This window comes from Hibiscus syriacus, unplaced genomic scaffold (assembly GCF_006381635.1).
Source record: "Hibiscus syriacus cultivar Baekdansim isolate YM2019G1 unplaced genomic scaffold, ASM638163v2 tig00112925_pilon, whole genome shotgun sequence".
Taxonomy (NCBI): domain Eukaryota; kingdom Viridiplantae; phylum Streptophyta; class Magnoliopsida; order Malvales; family Malvaceae; genus Hibiscus; species Hibiscus syriacus.
In genome coordinates this window covers 508,514-533,008 of record NW_024063420.1, presented here as the reverse complement: position 1 = coordinate 533,008, position 24,495 = coordinate 508,514, and the positions used below count along the sequence as shown (strand labels likewise).

General features: G+C 36.8%; 1 protein-coding gene across 1 annotated transcript; it reads left to right on the top strand.

Annotated features, from left to right (window-relative positions):
• Nucleotides 1-15,034: 15,034 nt before the first annotated feature.
• Nucleotides 15,035-20,539, top strand: LOC120184656 (BTB/POZ domain-containing protein At2g13690-like). The gene is made up of 2 exons (XM_039189071.1): nt 15,035-15,915; nt 19,458-20,539. The coding sequence occupies exons 1-2, from the start codon at nt 15,199-15,201 to the stop codon at nt 20,391-20,393; spliced, it is 1,653 nt and encodes a 550-aa protein (XP_039045002.1). The 5' UTR covers nt 15,035-15,198; the 3' UTR covers nt 20,394-20,539.
• The last annotated feature ends 3,956 nt before the right edge of the window (nt 20,540-24,495 follow it).

Sequence of the window (24,495 nt, the reverse complement as noted above, 5' to 3'; positions counted from 1 at the left end):
TAATAAAAATATAAAAATTAATTAAAATTTTAAATTTTTAAAAAATAGGATCATCTCCCCAATACTTCTCTTTCACTTATACTTGTCATTTTGACATGTTTTATAATATGGATTTTGAAAATATACAAAGACACATACAATTATAAAGATATATATAATCAAAACATACTAGAATTATATATAACACAGAAGAGTCCGATAAATTAAAGTATGAATGTATACATGACTACAACTAAACATTGTAGTATAATTAAACTAAAATAGACCCTAACTTGAATTAGACATATTCGAAGGAAAAAGAAAGAAAAATATTTTTGCTTTTCTTAAGGAAAAAAGAGATGGAGAGAAGACTTTATCCTTAATTAGGTTGAGGACGTAGGACATGTCTTTGTCCCTTAAAGACTAAAGTCATCATCCAAATCAGCTAACAATGACTAACACTCAAATTCCAATCATACCAAATCATCTACATAATTGAAAAAAAAGAGATCATCTAAATCTAATATGAAAGACTTGCCAATTATTTATTGGCCTCATAGTAAGATATTTATGTTTATAAATCAACTTAAATTGACTGCCACCATTTGATGCCACACACAAAGATAAAACTGAGTAATGAATTTTATTTATTTATAATTCTGTGTTTAAATTTGTTCTTAATCTTATTCACGAATAAACTAGGAACATCTTAGTCAATTTGTGTTATTTAAAAATGCAAACACAACTGAAATCAATATACATTTATAGTATATCCCTACAAAAGTGAACAAATCAAAGCCGGCTGTGCTTTCATCAGGAAGGGCCAAAAGTTGGCCTAAGCTACGTCATGAGGTCTAAACTTGATCATACATGTAGGGATGCCAATGAGGCCGTCCTGATTTTGATTTGAAAAATAAAATTTTAGATTTTAATAATCCAAAAATAACTTAAAATTAGAGATCTAAACAATGGATTCGAATTTTAATAGTAAAAATGAAAATGAGAGGGGGTATTAGTTGGAGTTTGAGAAAGATCTTCTCGATGAGGATGGAAGTGAGGCGTTTGTTTACCACGCCTGCTAATTTGAGCCAATTCCGTACCAGCAAGATTTGGTATGAGACGAGAGTTAGGAGGGAGAAGGTTTCTTGTCACAAGTTGTTGTGGTTTTCCACTCCATGATCCTCAACATGGGATTGTATCGAGGTTGGCCATTATGGAACGGTTGGCTACAAAGGATAGATTGATGAGGATAGAGATTGTTGCGGATGTGAGAATCCTGCCATGGAGGCTGAGAGTGATGAAAACTTAAAGATGCAGACATGACAGAATGAAGCTTTTATTGAGCATTGAAGAAATACTCTGCATACAACCTAATACAAGTATGGCTTATATAGCTCAAGTAACCAACAAACCATAACAAACTAATAACAAGCTAATAACAAACCATAACAAACTAATAACACTCTAACATTCACTCTACTTTTCAACCTTCTAATTTTCTTCAAAATGAACTTGCTATTAGAGAGTTGATCAAACAAAGAATGCAAATTTAATAAGTTGGAATTCAACTGTCTTGCCGTCTTGATGAACAATTTATCGGACAATTCTCTTTCACCTAAAAACATCTTCTTTCTTCAACTTTCCTCGTGTAACAACCCGAATATTTACAAAAATAATATTTAATTGGAATTGGAGGTTAATTGTGAAAATTGGCAAAAATTGGGGACTAAATTGAAAGATTTTAAAATTTGGAGCTTGTTTTAGAGTTAAAAAAAATTCATGGATCAAACCCTGAATTTACCCAAAATAATTAGGTAAGTTTGGGTATATATGTGGTATCGTGGTTTTCTGTTTCAAACAGAAAACCACGCCCAAATTCCCTTTCCCTACGTCGGTTTCCGACCTCGATTCCGGCGTCGTCCGAATTCCGATCGTCGTTTTAAAACCACCGTTGTGTTCATCTTCAAGCGAGGAACAAACCCTTCAATTTAATTGAAGCGAAACGCTGCCAAACGTCGGGAATTTCTAGTCAAAGTATCGACGTTATTTTAAGCTCCATCGCCGAGAAAATCTCAAATTCACCGCCGATCGTTGCTCCGTTTACGACACCTCCTGCACCATCGTGTTCCTTGTGCTGTTTCGAGTTCACCGGTGTCAACCTTGTTCGCCGTCTACGGCGGCGCGTGAGGAGGTGGAGCAGTCAAAGTTTCGGCCGAGTTGAAATCGAGCTCTCCGCCGTTCAAAAATTTGAACCGATTGTTGTAAGTATCTCGAAATCGCTCAAAATAATTTTTAGGAATTTTTTCGGGAATTTTCCGACACCGTAGTACTGTTCACGCGCCGCACGCGCCGCCGCAGGGAGAGTGAGCTGCTGGAAAACCGGTTTGACCAGTTTTGAACCGGTTTGACCGGTCTGAACCGGGTTGACTCGACCCGACTGTTAACCCGACCCGACTGTTGACCTGACCCGACTGTTGACCCGACCCGACCGTTGACTGGACCGTTGACCGTTGACTTTCTTTGACCAAAACTTAAAGTGGCTTTGACCGACCCTTAAATAACCGTAAATCTTTTCCGAGTATACCTATCCTGATAGTTTTCGACGTGCCTAATCCATTTCTGCAGTCCGTTTCACCAAATTCGAACCCGAAGGTCTCTAAATTGACTGTCAAAGTGGTTGACTTTGACTTTGACCAAGAATTTGAATTTTCGAAAAGTCATACTTTATGTTTTTCGATGTCCTGATTCTGATTCCGCAATCCGTTTGGCCAAATTCAGGCTCTAAATCCTCCAAATTGATAGTCAAACCCAGAAAATGCTTATATACTTAAGAATTTTAGCTTTGAACAATTAAGTAAGATTTGGGGTTGATAAATTATTATTATTTGAAGGTACACGAGACTCTCCGGATCGTTCAACAGCTCGACCCAACTCTTCTAGATCAGTTAAATCACGTATGCCAGTATTCACCCGTAAGACCCGTAAATTTTATGATTTTAGAGATTTATTTATGTTACCCATAAGTAATATAGTGTTACTACAAAATAGGTTCGAAAACTATAGCAGAGCGTGGTGAAACCAGCAATCAGTAGATCTACTATTTGAAACTATTATCGAGGTGTGTTCCCTATTTATTACTGAACTGTTTTATTTGTTTTAATATGTGGTACACTGAATTCTTTGGTTACCGTATTGTTGATGCACCGATTTAATGTGATTATTTATGGATTATGACTGTTATCTGATATTTGTTTTGAAATGGTATATGATTACCATGTTTATGGATTTATGGAATTTATAACACGGTGCAATTGAATTTTTGGAATACGAATTTATAAAGTACAGCTCTGATCAAGCTGGAAAATTTTACGGACCTAATGTGACTCTTAGGTAGGCTCTGCGGCCCTGAGATCATTCTCGGGTAGACCCTGCGGCCCTAAGATGTGTTCTTAGGTAGGCCCCACGGCCCCGAAATCTATCTTGGGTAGGCTCTCAGGCCCTAAGATGTTCCCTTAGGGTAACGCTTTTTAAAGAGATTTATTGCAGTATAATTTTATGGGACTTAATGGACTATGATTTGTTTAGTGTACCTATTGTAATTTTATGGTAATGTTGGGACACACTGAGCCTAGCTCACTTTTCGAAAATGTTTTCCCCCTTTCAGATACTGTTGGTTAGATACCCTGGATTGAGCACTTGGAGGATCAACATATCTCTTGAAGTATATTGATTGTAATGTTTTTACTTTGCAAGTTGACTTTATTTTGTTAACAGGGACCTTATTTTAAAGTATGGGATTTTAATATGATGACATTTTTGCTATTACTATTCGGTTTATCGTGATTTGATTTTTAAGATATGTTTTAAATTAATTTATTACTTATTGGTATTATATTTACAAGTTAGGTTTTGATAGTATGATTTATTATAATTTCATGTCATTTATAATGTGATTTTACATTGATTGAATAACGGTTTCGGAAAAATGTCTTAAAGAATCATAATGTGATCCACTAGACTTAGTCGAAACGCATAGGCCGGGTCTAGGGGGTTACATTTATTGGTATCAGAGCTTTTGGTTTTTAAACCTCGGACTGTGTATGAGTCCACATTGAAAATACGATTTTGAAATATTTACAAAACAAGTTCCTAAGGCCATGTCACAAAGTTATTAAGATTTTAATTATGTTTAGAGACTCCAAGTGCTTGTCTAACCATAAGTTTTATCTTCTATAGTAAACTTGAGATCCACAAAAAATGAGTGCTAGACGTGGTCGTCGAACTAGCCGTGGACGAGGTCGAGTGGCTAGATTTGCAGATCCGATCGATGAGATACAAGTAGTTCCTCCACCTCCGATAGGTGATCCTGCTCCTTCGACCCCAACGAATCTGCCTCCTACCGATGGTATTGGCATGACTACACCGATCATAGGAGCGACCGATATTGAGCCAGAATCTACCGGAGTTACTTTGGATGAGACTTTTAGTAGACAGTTTCTGCAGTTGATACAGGGAGCAGTCAGAGCTGCTGGTGTTGTATCTGAGGTTCCTATTTCGCAGACTCTAATTGCTAATGGGGTCAGGACTTTTGGAGGACAGCTTGGAGGAATTCCTACTGAAGTAGAAGATTGGCTACAGGATACAGAAAGACGCATGGATCAGTTGGGTTTGGACTCAACTAAGAGATATTTGGTGGCAGTAGCGATGTTAGATGGCAATGCCCACACATGGTGGGAGTCAGTGACCGGTAGTGTTCCTACCGATCGTTTGACATGGGATTTCTTCAAGGAGCGCTTTTGGAGCTGATTCTTGGGTGAGCGCTACTTAGTCCAGAGACGACAGCAGTTTCAGGACTTGGTTCAGGGTGACATGACTGTTTCAGAGTATGAGATAGAGTTCTTGAAATTGTTAAAGTATGGAATCAGTCTGGTGCCTACCGAGAGAGATCGATGCTATAAATTTGCCCTCAGACTCAGATACGAGCTACGTAGACAGGTGGTAGCCCTTCAAGATGAGAATTTTGATGTGCTGGTAAGGAGAGCCAAGAATGCTGAGGAGATGGAGGCGTTAGCTTCTGGTAGAGAGCGTGTTGATCAGGAGCGATCTAGGAAATCTTTTGGCCCTACTGAATCGTCCGCACAGTCCGGTAAGAGGACTCGTACTTCAGCCCCTCAGAGGAGCAATACACGCTTCAGGCCTACAGCATCATCACCTTCAGCTGTTAGTAGAGGTGGTCTTCGGTTCCGGTTCTAGTGCCTCAGTGTGACTTTTGTGGGAAACGACACAGATGAGAGTGTTATAGGAAGACCGGAGCATGTTTTCATTGTGGATCTAGTGGACATTTTCGGAGGGATTGTCCTCAGCTAGCTTCGTCTGAGCGGACCGCTACCCAGACTCCTGTGCGTTCTCAGACTACAGTACAGACTCCAAATAGAGATCGTAGCCAAGTAAAGGCTCGTGGTTCAGCGTCCAGGACAGACAGTAGAGCCCGACCCCAGCAAAATAGAGGGCCAACAGTTTCTGAGGCTAGACAACCAGCCTTGGTTTATGCCACTAGACATCGTGATGACAGAGATGAGCCTGAGGTTATTGCAGGTACATTTACTATTTATTCCATTCCATACTTTGTACTATTGGACAATGGCTCCACCCACTCCTATGTATCGAGCTCAGTATCTCGAAACCTTCAGATTTCGATCGAGAACACTGAAAATACTGTTACAGTTACAAGTCCAGTAGGACAAGCGGTATTAGTGAATAAAGTATTTCGGCGTTGTCCTTTGGAGGTGCAGGGAGAAATTTTTCTCGCTGATCTTATGAAGCTTCCTCTAGAGGAGTTTGATCTAATTCTTGGGATGAATTGGTTGAATAAACACAAGGTAAATATGGATTGCGAGTACAAGCGGGCTACCTTGAAGACTTCAGATGGTCGACTGTTGTGTTAATTGGTGAACGGCGTGGCTATCTCTCCAATATAGTTTCAGCGATGGAAATTGATCGTATGATCCGAAAGGGATATGAGACTTTCATTGCCTGTATTTTGAACACTAAAGGTGCATTGTCCACAATCGAGGAGATTCGTACAGTTAGCGAGTTTCCTGATGTTTTTCCTGAGGAGTTGCCTGGGTTACCTCCTGATAGAGAGGTAGAGTTCGAGATTGAGACTTATCCGGGATCTTCACCTATTTCTATGGCACCTTATCGTATGGCTCCAAAGGAACTTAAGGAGTTGAAAGTCCAATTGCAAGAATTATTCGATCGATGATTTATCCGACATAGTACTTCACTATGGGGAGCTCCAGTTCTGTTCGTGAAAAAGAAGGATGGGTCGCTAAGATTATGTATTGACTATCGGAAATTGAACAAGATGACGGTCAAGAATAAATACCCACTACCCAAGATTGATGACTTATTTGATCAATTGCGAGGAGCTACTGTATTCTCTAAGATTGATCTTCGTTCGGGGTATTATCAATTGAAAGTTAAAGGATCTGATGTTGCAAAATCGGCCATTCGCACTAGATATGGTCATTATGAATTTTTAGTGATGCCTTTTGGTTTGACGAACGCTCCTGCAGCTTTCATGGATTTGATGAATCGGGTGTTCCGACCATATTTGGATCAATTTGTGGTGGTCTTCATTGACGATATTCTGATCTATTCTCGTACTGAGGCAGAGCATGACGAGCATTTGAAGATCGTTATGCGAACTTTGAGAGAGCATCGTCTATATGCCAAACTAAGCAAGTGTGAGTTTTGGCTTCAAGAAGTGTCGTTTCTGGGGCATATTATTTCGGCGCGAGGTGTTCAGGTTGATCCAGGCAAGATCGAGGCTATTGTGAATTGGAAACGACCCAAGAACATCTCTGAGATTCACAGTTTCTTGGGCTTGGCTGGTTATTATCGACGTTTTGTCGAGTGCTTTTCGATCATTGCTTCTCCTTTGACAAAGTTGTTAAGGAAGAATGTGTCGTTTGACTGGGGCGAGGCACAACAGGAGAGCTTTGAGAAATTAAAGGCGGTTTTGACTCAAGCATCGGTGTTGATTCAACCACAGTCCGGGAAGGATTTTACAGTTTATAGTGATGCTTCACATTCAGGACTTGGTTGTGTTTTAATGCAGGAAAGTAAGGTGGTGGCTTATGCATCCCGTCAGCTACGACCGCATGAGTGTAATTATCCTACTCACGATTTGGAGTTAGCAGCAGTGATTTTTGCCTTGAAGATTTGGAGACACTATCTTTATGGAGAGAAGTGTTACATTTTCACGGATCATAAGAGTTTAAAGTATCTTTTGACCCAGAAGGAGCTTAATTTGAGACAGCGTCGCTGGCTAGAACTTCTAAAGGATTATGATTGTGTGATTGATTATCACCCTGGTAAAGCTAACATTGTAGCGGATGCTTTGAGTCGAAAGGCGGTATCAGAGTTGAGATCTTTAATGGCCAGGATGAATTTATATGACGATGGCACTTTGTTAGCTGAACTGCAAGTTAAGCCGACCTTGGTTGAAGAGATCAAGGCTAAGCAGCCCCTTGATAGCTTCTTGATTTCCATCTTTGAGCAAGTAGAGCAGGGGACAAACTCAGATTACGCAATTGATCAGGATGAAGTTTTATGCTTTAAAGGTAGATATTGTGTGCCTGATGATGCTGAGTTGAGGTAGACTATCCTTACTGAGGCTCATAGTAGTCCATATGCTATGCACCCCGGAGGAGATAAGATGTACCGGAATTTGAGAGAGAGGTATCATTGGATTGAGATGAAGAAAGACATATCTGATTTTGTGGCTAGGTGTTTGACTTGTCAACAAGTTAAGGCGGAACATCAACATCCATCAGGTTTGTTACAGCCTATCAAGATTCCTGAATGGAAATGGGAGCGTATTACTATGGATTTTGTTACTGGCTTGCCTATGACTCCTTCGAAAAAAGATTCAGTTTGGGTGATTGTTGACAGACTTACAAAGGCAGCTCACTTTATTCCTGTGCGAGTAAATTATACTTTGGACAAGCTGGCAAGATTGTATATTTCAGAGATTGTCAGATTGCATGGTGTTCCATTGTCTATTATTTCTGATCGAGATCCGAGATTTACTTTGAGATTTTGGAAGGCGTTACATACAACTTTGGGAACAAGATTGGATTATAGTACATCCTTTCATCCACAAACTGATGGTCAATCTGAGAGAGTAATTCAGATTCTGGAGGATATGTTGCGGGGTTGTGTAATCGATTTTCATGGTAGTTGGGAGAACTTTTTGCCTTTGGCTGAATTTGCTTACAATAACAATTATCAGACCAGCATTCGTATGGCACCCTATGAAGCACTCTATGGGCGTAAATGTCGCACTCCGATCTGTTGGACTGAGTTGCGTGATAGGAAAACGTTGGAACCTGATTTAGTGCGTGAGACGGAGGACACAGTCAGATTAATCCGTGACCGTATGAAAGAGGCATTTGATAGGCAGAAATCTTATGCAGATCAAAGGAGAAGGATATACAGTTTGAGGTTGGAGATCAGGTCTTTTTGAAGGTTTCACCCTGGAAGAAAGTATTGAGATTCGGGCGTAAGGGTAAATTGAGTCCAAGATTTATTGGACCATTTCGTATCTTGAAGAGGGTAGGACCTGTTGCTAATCAGCTCGAGTTGCCTTCCCATCTTAGTCGTATTCATGATGTTTTTCATGTGTCTATGTTAAGGCGATACCGTCCAGATCCAAGTCACATCATTCAGGTTGAGGAAGTAGAGCTGAGACCTGATTTGTCATATGAGGAAGAGCCCATTCATATCTTAGAAAGAGATGAGAGAGTTCTTCGGAATAGGCGCATTCCAATGGTCAAAGTTCAATGGAGTAATCGAGGCCCCTCAGAAGCTACTTGGGAGACATTGGAGTCAATGGAGGCTCAGTTTCCTCAACTATTCTCATAAGGTAAATTTCGAGGACAAAATTTCTTGTAGAGGGGGAGAATTGTAACAACCCGAATATTTACAAAAATAATATTTAATTGGAATTGGAGGTTAATTGTGAAAATTGGCAAAAATTGGGGACTAAATTGAAAGATTTTAAAATTTGGAGCTTGTTTTAGAGTTAAAAAAAATTTAGGGATCAAACCCTGAATTTACCCAAAATAATTAGGTAAGTTTGGGTATATATGTGGTATCGTGGTTTTCTGTTTCAAACAGAAAACCACGCCCAAATTCCCTTTCCCTACGTCGGTTTTCGACCTCGATTCCGGCGCCGTCCGAATTCCGATCGTCGTTTTAAAATCACCGTTGTGTTCATCTTCAAGCGAGGAACAAACCCTTCAATTTAATTGAAGCGAAACGCTGCCAAACGTTGGGAATTTCCAGTCAAAGTATCGACGTTATTTTTAGCTCCATCGCCGAGAAAATCTCAAATTCACCGCCGATCGTTGCTCTGTTTACGACACCTCCTACACCATCGTGTTCCTTGTGCTGTTTCGAGTTCACCGGTGTCAACCTTGTTCGCCGTCGACGGCGGCGCGTGAGGAGGTGGAGCAGTCAAAGTTTCGGCCGAGTTGAAATCGAGCTCTCCGCCATTCAAAAATTTGAACCGATTGTTGTAAGTATCTCGAAATCGCTCAAAATAATTTTTAGGAATTTTTCCGGGAATTTTCCGACACCGTAGCACTGTTCACGCGCCGCACGCGCCGCCGTAGGGAGAGTGAGCTATTGGAAAACCGGTTTGACCAGTTTTGAACCGGTTTGACCGGTCTGAACCGGGTTGACCCGACCCGACTGTTGACCCGACCCGACTGTTGACCCGACCCGACCGTTGACTGGACCGTTGACTTTCTTTGACCAAAACTTAAAATGGCTTTGACCGACCCTTAAACGACCGTAAATCTTTTCCGAGTATACCTATCCTGATAGTTTTCGACGTGCCTAATCCATTTCCGCAGTCCGTTTCACCAAATTCGAACCCGAAGGTCTCTAAATTGATGGTCAAAGTGGTTGACTTTGACTTTGACCAATAATTTGAATTTTTGAAAAGTCATACTTTATGTTTTTCGACGTCCTGATTCTGATTCCGCAATCCGTTTGGCCAAATTCAGGCTCTAAATCCTCCAAATTGATAGTCAAACCCAGAAAATGCTTATATACTTAAGAATTTTAGCTTTGAACAATTAAGTAAGATTTGGGGCTGATAAATTATTATTATTTGAAGGTACACGAGACTCTCCGGATCGTTCAACAGCTCGACCCAGCTCTTCTAGATCAGTTAAACCATGTATGCCAGTATTCACCCGTAAGACCCGTAAATTTTATGATTTTAGAGATTTATTTATGTTACCCATAAGTAATATAGTGTTACTACAAAATAGGTTCGAAAACTATAGCAGAGCGTGGTGAAACCAGCAATTAGTAGATCTACTATTTGAAACTATTATCGAGGTGTGTTCCCTATTTATTACTGAACTGTTTTATTTGTTTTAATATGTGGTACACTGAATTCTTTGGTTACCGTATTGTTGATGCACCGATTTAATGTGATTATTTATGGATTATGAATGTTATCTGATATTTGTTTTGAAATGGTATATGATTACCATGTTTATGGATTTATGGAATTTATAACACGGTGCAATTGAATTTTTGGAATACGAATTTATAAAGTACAGCTCTGATCAAGATGGAAAATTTTATGGACCTAATGTGACTCTTAGGTAGGCTCTGCGGCCCTGAGATCATTCTCGGGTAGGCCCTACAGCCCTAAGATGTGTTCTTAGGTAGGCCCCACGGCCCCGAAATCTATCTTGGGTAGGCTCTCAGGCCCTAAGATGTTCCCTTAAGGTAACGCTTTTTAAAGAGATTTACTGCAGTATAATTTTATGGGACTTAATGGACTATGATTTGTTTAGTGTACCTATTGTAATTTTATGGTAATGTTGGGACACACTGAGCCTAGCTCACTTTTCGAAAATGTTTTCCACCTTTCAGATACTGTTGGTTAGATACCCTGGATTGAGCACTTGGAGGATCAACATATCTCTTGAAGTATATCTGATTGTAATGTTTTTACTTTGCAAGTTGACTTTATTTTGTTAACATGGACCTTATTTTAAAGTATGAGATTTTAATATGATGACATTTTTGCTATTACTATTCGGTTTATCGTGATTTGATTTTTAAGATATGTTTTAAATTAATTTATTACTTATTGGTATTATATTTACAAGTTAGGTTTTGATAGTATGATTTATTATAATTTCTTGTCATTTATAATGTGATTTTACATTGATTGAATAACGGTTTCGGAAAAATGTCTTAAAGAATCATAATGTGATCCACTAGACTTAGTCGAAACGCATAGCCGGGTCTAGGGGGTTACACCTCGAATTTTCTTCTTCTTCTTCTTTTCAAGAGTTATTTTTCATCTTCATTGTTCTTCCTCTTCACTTATTGGGACTTTCTTTTTGTTGGAAGCAAGGCGGTTAAGCTACGAGCTCTCGGATGCAATCTGAAGCCTCTCTTGCGTAAGAAAACATCATATTTTGTTTGGTTAAGGAAGGCAAGGCTGTTAAACTCTTAACCCTCCCCAGATATTTTCTTCTATGGTAACTTGGCTGTTAAGCCTCAAAGTTCCATGTCAAACTTTGGAGAAGAAATACCAGTGAATGTAGAAACCAAAATGTCAATAGCTGAACAAAGCAATGTTGTATCAATGTCCATCATTCAACATCAACTTACAAAGAATTTGTCTTCACACGATTCAGTTGAACACTGCCTAGAATGTACTCTGGAAGTTCTGCCTCTTCATTTGCCTCTATTAGTATTGCAAGATCTACTACTAAGCTTGTGACATATCCAAGGACAAGGCCAATAACACTTCTTGGTACTGATGATGATCCAATGTCCACGTCAATCTCCAGGAAATTGTCTTGCCTGAAATATTTGCACGAAACAGCTTTCCCAAGTAGGCAGGCTTTTGTTCCAACTGCATGTTTGACCATCCAATACCCCTCAACAATGCTTGGTATCAGTTTAAATCTTGAATCACAAAATGCATCCGTTCCATCTAAAAACTTTTCCAGCAAAGAATCGTTATTCACAGGCCGGTCAGCAGCATAGTAGAGGAACAAACTATAATTCGGTTTTGCAGGAATCTCAAGATTAATCACAAGGACAAATGGAAGTTTGTTTCCCTGCTTCAGACTGAACTTGAGACTTTGGATGCAGTGCAATTTTATCTGTGGCTTTATCGACTTTGAACCAGTCAACATTTGTTTCCAACCAGCAGTATAACACATAACAGAACAATAATACCATTGAAGCATTTAGCCAAACACATTGGAGGCGCATATAACACAAAATTGCAATATCCTCACCACACAAAGAACCAACCAGCATAGTATTCAAAATTCAATAAGAAATCCAAGCAGATAGAACCATACCATAACAGAACACCAACTTTCAAGAGCAGCAAGTCAGCAGAAGTCAAGCATACTAAACTACAGAAACACGAGAACTAACTAAACAAAGAAAGGAGACTACGAAATATTCTTCATCGTTCATCACCGCCAACTGAACATGCCTCAGAATTATTCTGTTCTTCTTGTTGTCTCTTGCCGCGTTTCCAGCAAATTCCAGAACCTCGGCGACGAGATATTCGAGTACGATGGAGAGATAAATGGGAAAACCAGATCTGACACACTCGGCATATCATTTTTTTTAAGGAAACGAGCCACATGGCTGACGGGAACTGGAGTCCGACTTTACTGGGTCGAGAAACGACCGTCGACTTCGGCTTGCCTCGGCCTCCTTTGGTAGTTGCTGCGGCAGAGCTCATGATTTCAGATGTTGAGCGGAAGGGAATTATTTGAACTTTGAAAATGAATTTTGATGGGAGATCGGAAATAACAGTAAATGAACTTAATCGTGCGCAACGGCGGAAGAGAAAACGACGTCAGATCTTTTAACGAATGATACCATGTGAAAATGCTGTCATGGAGGCTAAGAGATGAAGCTTTTATTGAACATTGAAGAAATACTCTACATACAACCTAATACAAGTATCACTTACATAGCTCAAGTAACCAACAAACCATAACAAACTAATAACAAACCATAACAAACTAATAATAAATTAATAACATTCTAACAATGGATGCTAATTGTGTGTTGTGTGGAGTTGAAGTGGAGTCAAGGGACCATCTGTTTTTCGCGAGACATATGGACGACGATCTTGACTTGGTGTGGTATTCAGCGCGTGGTGCGAGACTGGCATTGGGAGTTGAGCAAGGCCTTGAGTCATGGGAGAGGTAAAAAACCTTCTACTTTGCTTTTGAGAGTTGTGTGGAATGTTTGTATATACCTTATTTGGGAAGAACGAAGGAGAGTTTTTAAGAGCTTAACCAAGAGTAATGATGAGATTCTTAGTTCTATCAGGGAGAATGTACAGGTGAGAGTTTTTTAGCAATGATATTTTAAAGACGAGCCTTCACCCACTGTTGTTTTTAGAGTGGGGGGGGTTCAAGTCTGAATTCTTTTATTATCTTAGTTGTATTAATTTAATACATACATTTTATCTATAAAAAATGAAAATAAAAAACGTAATATTTGGGGTTACAATGGCCCCATAGCCCACTCTTAACAAAGGTTAAATTATCTAACAAACAGGGTCAACTATTTATAGATATAGGAGCTGTAAGTATTATTTTATCAAAGTTGTAGATGATATTTAGTTTGATTAGTTGATATTTGTAAATGTAATGGCCGGCCTTTGGCCTTGTTAGGTGCCTAAAACTAAAGAAATTGGATGAAGGCAAGTGGGCAAAATAAGTATCAGAGTAAGGCATGAAACTGGGGTTGTTGGTTGTCATAATTTTATTTTCAAATGCTTTAGTTCTCTGAATATTCTTCCGAAAAGGCTGTTAAATTCAAAACTAAGGTGGCAAGAAACCCTTTTCCATGTTTTTATAAATGATCGATGATACCTTCCTCTCACCACTACATTGCCTCAAAGCAAAGTAAAACCAAAAGTAATGGAACAGCCCACCTGACCCTACCATCCCCAAAACCACAATAAATTTTTAATATTTTTATTTCATGCATAATTAATTTAAGATTAAACTACTCGTTTAATACCTAAACTATTATTTTTTATTCCATTTTAAATAATTTCACATCGTAACGTGAGTAATTGATGAAGATCAAGTATAAAACCAACACTCCGATAAACCAAATTTATTACAATGGTAATTATTTATTTTCCCCACAATTGAAAACTTAAATAATAGTTTCTTCAAAAGAAATTAATAAGTTTTAATATTAAAAATTAAAAAAATAATATTATATTATAATAAATTAAACATACGTATATTATTTTATAAGGTAAAGTACACACAAAATGCTCCCTTGACTATAGAGGATGTTTTGTTGAGTCCCCTGACTATTAAAAAACATGAAATAATCCTTTGAGTATAAGACATTGTTTTATTGAGCCACCTGACTATTAAAAGTTAAAAAATTGATATATTCCATACTCGTTTTTTTCTGTTAAAAAATTGATGATAATCTAATCTGGACGTTGACGTGCTGATTGTGAGATTATAGAATTTGATCTCGAAATCTCAAACGACTATTACATCTCAGTTAACATATTAACGTCTAACTTGGACTGTCATCAATTTTTTTAAAGAAAAAGACAAGTTTGGAACATATGAATAGTCGGGTAATCATTTTATAACTTTCAATAGTCGGAGGACTCAACAAAACATCTTATTGTTGGGGGACCATTTGTGTACTTTACCTTATATCTTATTATCATCTATTAAAATAATCTTGTATCTCTCATGTCATTGTTTTATAATTTTTTTTTCACTTTTTTCACGAAAAAATGAAAAAAAATAAAACCATTTCATAATTAAAAAAAAGATGCTTAGTCAAAACCTCATTGGGTTCAAACAAAATTGAAATAAATTTTAGTTGGTAATTGGATCATTGTGGAAGTGGATAAATCAATTTGTATTAGATAAACAAAGTTTATAACCGAAATGGCTAAAAAAATAAACAAAAGAAAACATCATTCCCGAGAAAATAAACGAATCAAAGTTTTATATAAGACCAAAACCAGTTTCTGCTTTGTCCACCATCAAACAGAGAAAATGTTTTCGTTCTGCCGCTTTCTTCAATCGCAACTCGCCTACTGACTCGGCTTTCTTCGACTCTGTTAGTAACTCGAGTCTCTTCATCATGGATGGTCAAGCTCGTCGGAGACACGGCTCCCGCCACCGATCCTGGTGTTGTACGTTCAATGCACCTCCGCCGAGTCCTGAAAACCCACATTTGTCTCAGCGTTATCATAGCAATAATAGCAACTGCAAAACCAAACTCGGTCCACAAAAGGCTGATTCGCTCTCGAAACTCACAACTTCCATCTCTGTTCCCAACTCACCCCAGAGTTCCAAATCCGAGTTGAGTATCGTGGGTCGGATGGACCCGCGTCGTATCCTTTCACCCGGACGGGTTTCACCTATAGACCACGCCGATTCCTTAGAAGGAGATCTCCACTCTTCACACGCAGCCCCATCTGCCGCTGCGGTTGATTCCATACCCAGATCGCGATCGCAGAGTTTTCGGGCCAAAATGGAGAGCCCGGATACAAATTCGAGTTTGGATCCTAGAGGGGTCGAAGAAGGGGGAGGAGGAGCGTACGATGTCAGGCTGAATTTGAAAAGGAAAAATGGCGGGGTTATGGTGCTGGAGCTGAATTCGGCGGTTTTAGCTTCGAATTCTGAAGTTTTTGCGGGTCTGATTGCAGGTTCTTCGGGGAGGAAAATGTGTAGAATAGAAGTTCCTGAGGTGGAAAATTTAGGGGTTTTTAAAGAAACCATCGAGCTTATGTTCGAAGAAGATATAGCCAAGAGGCTTGTCAAAATCGGGGTTAACAGAGCCATTGACATTCTCGAGGTGAGCCTTCTTTTTATTTGATTGTTATCTTTTTGTATTGGAATGTATAGTATGTGTTGATGTCGTTTAGAGAAAAATATGTTAAAAAAGAAGATAAATTGTTTTAATAAACTAAGAAACTTTGGGGCATTTCCTTAAATAGACCACACACACATACAAGTAATCTTCCCTTCAAAAACCATTAGTTGTTAAATCTAAAGTTTTCCTTTTCATTTGAACTTTAAAGATTGATCGAGTTAAGGGGATGGATTTATTTGAAAATGCAATTCTTTCATCATGTAGAAAATTATTGTATATGATATTTTCTGCCGGAACCTAATGATTAGGAAGTTCTTAGTTTTATTAGAAGCGAGCATTGTTCTATACTCTTATTTAACAAAGCAAGGAGTTTTAAACAAAAAGCCAATAAAAAGTTGTTGTCTGTTGTTCTCTGATCCTTCTTAAAATTTTTAAGACTGTGAAGGTCATTTTGGAGAACATGTTACTATTGTCAAGTTTATTCTTTTCCTTTTTTTTTTTTGGTTAGAAATTGGACTCTAATGCTCAATATGCTATACTTTTTTCTTCTTCTTATAACTGACAATAGGATTACACACTGCAGAAAATAGGAGAAGTTTTTGAATATGGTAAAACTTTGATAGCATTGCTAGTAATTACGCACCCCGAAAATTGAAATGTATGCTAACAAGGAATTATTCCTATTTATTAAATGTAATCTTGTGGAAAATATGGAGTCTTCTTGTGAAGGTTTTCAGCAATGACTCCAGCAAAGGTTTGCTATTGCCTTTAGGGGGCAAGAGGAAAAGAAACTTTTTCCTCCTACCTCTTAGTTATGTAATTCTATTTAAGCGAATTAAGAGCTTTATTTTATCAGTTGGGTTTCTTATTTACAACTCCTTGCCTTATTATCCGCTAGTTTCCTCTCCGCTATTTTTACTATATTTTTTGTGTTTTATCGTTTTCTATTAAATTCTTAAAAGCTGATTATCATTCTAGAAAATTCAGTTTCTCTACACAATCCTTAAAAGCTGTTGAATTTATTGCTGTTATTGAGTCCAACAATGTTGCTTCTTAGCTCTTGAAGCCATTTGTCTCTATAACTATCATTGCCCCCAACTCAAGCTTTATGTCATGTAAAAAACTTGATCCCTTTTGTTGCATAACTATTAGACCAAAACCTTTCTTTTTTAACCTTAGCCCCTCTAGAGTACTCGCTTAGGCAATTTAAGCCACCCTATTATTCCTTTTTTTTTTGTCATATGTAGCAGCAAATAGATAAGTTCATACTAAAATGTTTTGACCCTTGAGTTTTCCTCTTGTATATTTTACCTAGAAAATTCCCACACATTTTTTTGGTGGTGGTGGTGGGGTGGGTAGTTTATTTGTTGTCTGATTTCCGGGTCCCCTGTTACATTTGTGTTGCATTTTACTCTTTTCCAAACTGCATGTTCCTAATAATTTTATGTCTACGTTACATTAATTTTGAAGAACAAATTAATATTTTCAATGTGTCTTGTTTGATGACTACTCTTTCATGAGAAGTCAACAGATTTTGTTCACTACTTGTGAATTCAATGCATGATGATAGGAGATTTTGCAGCTTAATTGAATTTATTATCTAAAGACGGTCAGTGTTGTTGAGGTGCATGCTAAGGCATAGCTCCTGAAAACAGAAACACCTCAGCCCATATTGAGCAAGGTGCATTTGATCGGATCACACTTGATGCATCTAGGCCCCTTTTTATAGGCAAGACAGTAGGTGCAAAATAGTAATCTAATTAAAGTTCTCTTTCTTTTGTTCTATTTTTAATTTTACCTTTAATAGTAAACGAGGGGGACAATATCTAACTAAATTTAGGACAATAAGGATAAAACTAATCCGGTCTTCAGCACTGTTGTTAAGGTGTGCACCTACACATTATTAGTGTTGGACAACAATAGGCTTCGTACCTTTTTAGGCAAGACAAATTTGATTGGGCACTTGCCTGGTGCGCTAGACACTTTTTCTGTAAGGCAATGGCACAAAAACACCTGCTTGATTGATGTTCTCTTTAATTTTGTTAAAAATTCAAATAACTTAACCTTTACCAATAAAAAAGGGGGATGAAATAAAATTCTCTACTTCTCAGTATTTGAGTATTTGACAATAGACATGAGACCATAAAAAAATCATGCATTTTGGTCAGAGAAGAAAAGAAAATTTTGCATGTTTTTTAGCATATACTAGACCAGTCTTTAGGGTTATTAACATAATTATATATACTATGCTTAGTTTTACAGACACATACACAATTACTCACATATACATATTGAACCTTGCTTCACTTAAGCAAGTGTTTTTCTTTTTTGTGCCACCTCTTGCAACTTTATTGGGTTCTTGCATTTAGAATGTACCTTGCACCCTTAACAACATTGGTCTTTAGAATTATTAGCTGAATTATATATCATAAGCTTATTTTATATATTATATGCACAGACACTATCACATCTTGCCTTATCAATCAATCAAGTGCTTTATTGCGCTTCAAGCAATATAAGGGTTGTAGTGACTCGATTACACTTTATGCCCTTTATAATGCTAAATAGATTAATCCTGTTATGATTTGGTGGTTTTCTATGTAATCTTTCCAGTTCCCTCATCAGTAAGCAATGGTCATGGCCTGCATTTAACTTAGTTTTGAAATGGTTGCCGGTCTATTGTTCTTATCAACAATTATCATCAAGCAATCCCTTTTCTCCTTTAGTTTTCTTAATTTGGTGGTAAATAATTGGGCTGTTGGTAGCTATAGCCTGTAGGTCCTAAGTTTAAATAAATCAGCAAGGTGCTGTCAACTACTTGGTGTTAACAAAGGTATCAATTTCCCATGTAGATCTATGAGAAATATGTTGCAAGAGACCTTTCTATTACTTCATAAAAGATATATGCTGAAGAGATATCAAGTTATGCCAGAGCCTGTAATAGGATAGCTTCTCCGCCATGGCAGGAAGAGCTTTCCCCTTGTTTATCTTTTCTGTCTCTGTCTCTCTACTAACCTTCTAAACTGTTCTGTTCTCAGATGTAATGCAATCTACTGTGGTTTATAGTTTTTTAGGTTTGTTGAGAGCTATTCTTGGTTCATTTGCGTGGTACCAGAGTTGGGCATGCTGCTAGATTTGATTTAGTGTCCTATAAGATACTATATCGATCTAGAAGGTTCTTTTCCATTACTAGATTGCTCATTCATGTGTGTGTTTTCTTTTCGGCAATTATAAATGCTCTGTGCAGACAACTTTACTGCACATATATATGGGGTGATGATTTGCATATGAAAATTTGAAATATGTTGGCTTTAGCGTTCTTTTTCTTCCATTATACAATATTGTGGAAGAAAAAGTTGCCTCTAAATCTTGCAAGAGAAATAGATGGTCCGGTGTAACTGTGTAAGATAATTTCAAGCTCTTTTCTTGACCACTGCAATGTGAATTTTCAGCCTCCTTTTTAGGTATTACTATGTTCCCCTAAAATTCCTCAAAATACTGACATCATTTGAAACTGGTATCAGGTAGCAGCTGGCATTATGTTTCACAGAGGTGTTTTGTCTTGTTTAAAGTACCTAGAAGCTGTTCCGTGGACTGAGGAAGAAGAAGAGAAATTAAGGAGCCTGTTTACAAGGTTCAAGTTTGATGATGCAACAAGTAGAGATATCTTGGCTAGATTATATTCTCAGCAATCAACAGGTACCCCCCAAAATTTAGCCAGACATCTTGTTTCATCCATCACCACCTGTTCTGATGCCAATGCAAGAAACGAGCTGAAGTCACTGGTGAAGGATCTCCTTAGCAAAAGCTCAGTCTATGAGGAGCAACCTGACATCAACAAGGAGGATTTCTATGATGTTTGCCAATCCTGTTTACGTGTGCTAGTCAACCTGTTTGAGGAGGCTTCTGATGCTATACCCCATGAAAAAATGGGCAAAAAGGAGATGGGTAAACCTCTAATTGCACGCATCACCAGACAGGTGGATAATATTAACTGGCTGCTGGAAATCTTGCTTGATCGACAAATGGCCGAGGAGTTTGTGGATCAGTGGGCCCATCAAGGAAACTTGCTAAAATTGCATGAACGAGCATCTCCCATGGTAAGGTATGAGCTAAGCCGTGTTTCAGCGACTTTGTTCATTGCAATGGGTACAAGAAAGCTGCACTGCTGCTGGGAGGCGAGGTCAGGGCTTCTCCAAGCATGGTTTGGGCCAATGCTATTGGATTTTGGTTGGCTGCAAAGATGCAGAAAGGGACTTGACATGAAGGCACTAGAGGAAGCTATGGGTCAAACCCTTCTTACACTTCCTCTGAAGCAACAGTATGTTCTGTTTATGGAGTGGTTCAGATGTTTCTCCAAGAATGGCACTGAATGCCCTAATCTGAGCAAGGCCTTCCAGATATGGTGGCGCCGATCTTTCCTTAGGGGCTCCGAAACACATGGTGTTGAATCTAGGTAACCGAGTAATATTCTTTTAATCTTTTGTTTCCCATTTGTGTGTGATATTAGCATGGTGTAGCATGAAAGATTGATAAACATCTGCAAGGGAATGGATAATAATGTAGAATCTATGTGAAATTGTTGTAAGAGGAAACTTGTATCCTATATTCTGCCTATCAGTCTTTATGCTCACAAGGATGCCATAGTAGGAAATTCAGTATCATGCTACTGAAAACACTAATCCAAACGCTGCAGAATAGCATGCTACTTAAAACACTAATCCATGAATATTAACCATTTTTTTGTTGAAATCATACTCATTTTATAACATTTATACCAAGTATGAAAACATGATAATTTACGAAAGAATTTCAATTTAAACATTCAATACATAAATAAATAAATGTTATAATACTATAACTTGACCCATTTTTCAAACCATAATCTCTACATGCTCGCCAAGATGTTATCACTAGGGACGGAGCTAGAATACAAACTAAAGGGTAGGGGTGTACAAAATTGAGTACCCAAACTAAATGGTAGGGGTGTACAAAATTGAGTACCTAAAATATTAGGTATCTGAAATTTTCAGGTACCAAAATATCGGCTCATATCTTGATCTGTTATGTTTGAGTACCCAAAATATTAGGTATCTGGAATTTTCGAGTATCAAAATGTCGGCTTATATCTCAATATGTTAAGTCTGAGTACTCGTAAGTCGGGTATCAATAAAATTCAGGTACTCACATTTTCGGGTCACAATACATGATTCATATATATTTTGATTAAATTATATTATTTTAAAAAAAATACATAGAAAAAATTAAAATTTAAAGGTTTATAATACATAATCCACCCCTAAAATTTAAAAATTTAAATTATATAATTGAAAAATAAAACTTATTAAAAATAAAATTAAAGAAATATAACTAAATTAAAAATATTTTGAAGCTAAAAGAAATAATTTAGAATATTAGGGTAAAATAATTTTAAAAATTAAAAAATTTAGAATTACGGTGAAACAATTTAAGAAATTAGGAATTTAGAATGCTAAGGTGAAATAATTTGGGAATTAGGAATAAAAAATCTAATATAAAATATGTAAGAAATTAGGTACCAGGTCGGTGAGTGCCTGGTTAAAGGATATTTATCCTATCACGCTTCAAGTAGCTTGTAACCTATGAATCGAAACACATTAAGAACGTTAAGTTAACAAGGTCAGTGTCACACAATAACACTACTAGACTACACACATTCATAACATAAGTTTACCAACAAGTATAATTAAAGAAACAATGCTACCAGTGTCATCAATGCTATCAAGCCATCTATTCAAAGTATGTCCGTGATCACTATCCTAATCACAATACAACATCAAGGTGACCCGAGCTCAAACACTCATATAAAACACAATACAATACCAAGGATGAGGCTCGAGTCGCGGAGCTCAAACACTCATCTACAACACTAAAGCAGACATTATGGTATAGTCTAGGGTCACACGCTTGTCATAGGATTCACACCCCTCTAGCTTACAAACTAGACACTTTAGATGAAATCTAGATCGCATTCGTATAAGAAACGTACATCCAGTGGCCCCTTATGGTCAGTACCTTGGGTGAGACCTAGGTCACATTTGCATCAAGAATGTAAACTTAACTAGCCTACTCCTAAGGGTGTTCAAAATTTAGTTTTAACCGAATTAACCGACCGAACCGAACTAATTCGGTCGGCCACCGAATTAGTTCGGTCGGGGAACGGTTAAGGTTTTTTTGGATATTCGATTAACGGTTAATTCGGTTCGAAATCAATAACTTTAAGATCCAATAATAATTTATAATTAAAAATTTTAAACCTATGGGTTCAACCCAAACCATTTAAAACACAATTAATAATTTAAGATCCAATAACTTTTAAACCTAAATCAATATTAATTAATTAAAAATTTTATATAAAATTTTTATTTTATAATTATATATTATTTAAATGAATTGTAAACTGGTTTTCTGAATTAAAAAATATTAAATATATTTTATATAACATATGGGCTAAGCCCAAACTATTTAAAATCCAATTAATAATTTAAGATCCAATAACTTTTAAACCTAAATCAATATTAATTAATTAAAAAATGTATACAAAATTTTTATTTTATAATTATATATTATTTAAATTAATTATAAACTATTTTTTTAATTATAAATATTTAATTTTTATATAAATTAGAAAATTTTAAAAAATTTCAGTTAATTCGAAAATTAACCGAAAATTGTTCGTTCCGTTAACCGTTAAAGAAAAAAAATTCGATTAATTCAGTTAATGGTAGTTTAGTCGGTTCGGCCACCGAATTAACCGAATGAACAACCCTACCTACTCCTTTAGAGTAAAGGATGAGTCTAGCTCACAAGACCATTAGAGCAACATCCGACTAACATACTTTTATTGCCTAGTCACGAATCTTAGGATATCCAAATAACTCATCAAAAAAATTATCAAACACAATATACGATCGTCATACACAAGTAACTTAGTTTTCATCGTCGTTTCTAGAGTGTCAAACAAAGACATAAGTCTTATGAAATCCTAACTCATAAGGTTTTATAGTTATCGAAAATATAACTGTAACACCCCCAAACCGTATCCGACCCGGATCCGAGTCCGAGGTGTCACATCAACTTTTAAAACCTTTACTTACTCAAAATAATGAAAATTTCTTGTTAAAGAAAACTTCATATTATTTCATCATAAAAGTTTACAAACTTATCAGAGCATATACTATTCAAATAATTTATATTACACGCCAACTATATCTAAAAGAATCAAATACATATAAAACATTTCTTTTCTGATCTGAAATATTGTAAGGAAAATGCTGATCTATCTTGCTCCTCTTAACGTATCTTCTCGCTTTCCGGAACCTACGTGTGAAACACTCACACGCTAAGTCGATGACTTAGTGAGGCATATAAAATATAACATAACCATGACTCCTAACAATGAATGCAGGTTTTCTACTATCATATCAAAAAACCTCATACACACTTCCACATAATGAATATATACATACATATACATCATCATATCATCTATGCTTATATATTGTTTCATGTCCATAAAGTCCTGTGTATTTATCTCATTCAGCTTATCACATTTTTTCTATTATCACTTAATCATTTCTTCTATATAATTCTTAATTATAAATTCATATCCCAAATTCACATATCTTATCCCTTATTCCATAAGTTTTATCTATCATATACCCATAGGTTTTGGTGACATGTTCTATATCATATTCTTGTATAACAACTCCTTATATTCTATTAATTCATTTTTTGTATAAGTTATCACATAAACATATATATTTTAGTAACTTATCGTAAATTAGCTCCTATAATATTTTCATTAAAATATATAGTCTTCCTATACAACTTTTCTCATATATTCTTATTCTTATTCCTACATATATATATTTTCTATTGGATATATTATTTACTTCATCTCTATTCTAATATAACTTCCATTATACTATTCCACTCACAAAGTATATTTCACACTACAATCTTAATTATTCTATTCATATACTCCTATAATTCACTCCCCCATTACATATACTTATACTTATGGAGTTCACAACATTTCTCAAGTAATTACTCATAACTTATCATATAAGCTTATTTTATTTGCTTATAATCCAACATATCAAACAATCATAAATTATAGCATTAAACATGTAACATATGCAATACATTCAACCAATACACTCACTTCCAATTACATAATTATATAACAATCATATTACTTTTTATTTATATTATATCTTTACTGGCCCATGTACACTTTGGAGAACTAAAGACATGTGAGTCTATTGAGGTTGTGCATTATGCTGTCACCACAACTCGTATAAATGCACCGAAGTGCCACATAGAATTACACCGAAGTGCCGCGTAGAATTGCACCGTAGTGCTATATAAGATGTCGGAAGGACCACGTAGAAAAATTCCTTAAGAATCATATACATATGCCAAGGACCAAATATGTGTCTCAAAAGACCTCATATATGATCCAAAGAATACATATATGTCCCGAATGACCGCATAGACCCTCGACTCTTGGCATGCCAA

Bases quoted from the DNA above. Each gene is read 5' to 3' on its own strand.
- LOC120184656 (XM_039189071.1), top strand. From the start codon at position 15,199: ATGGATGGTCAAGCTCGTCGGAGACACGGCTCCCGCCACCGATCCTGG. The intron at 15,916-19,457 runs GTGAGCCTTCTT...AACTGGTATCAG, and splicing joins GAGCCATTGACATTCTCGAG to GTAGCAGCTGGCATTATGTT.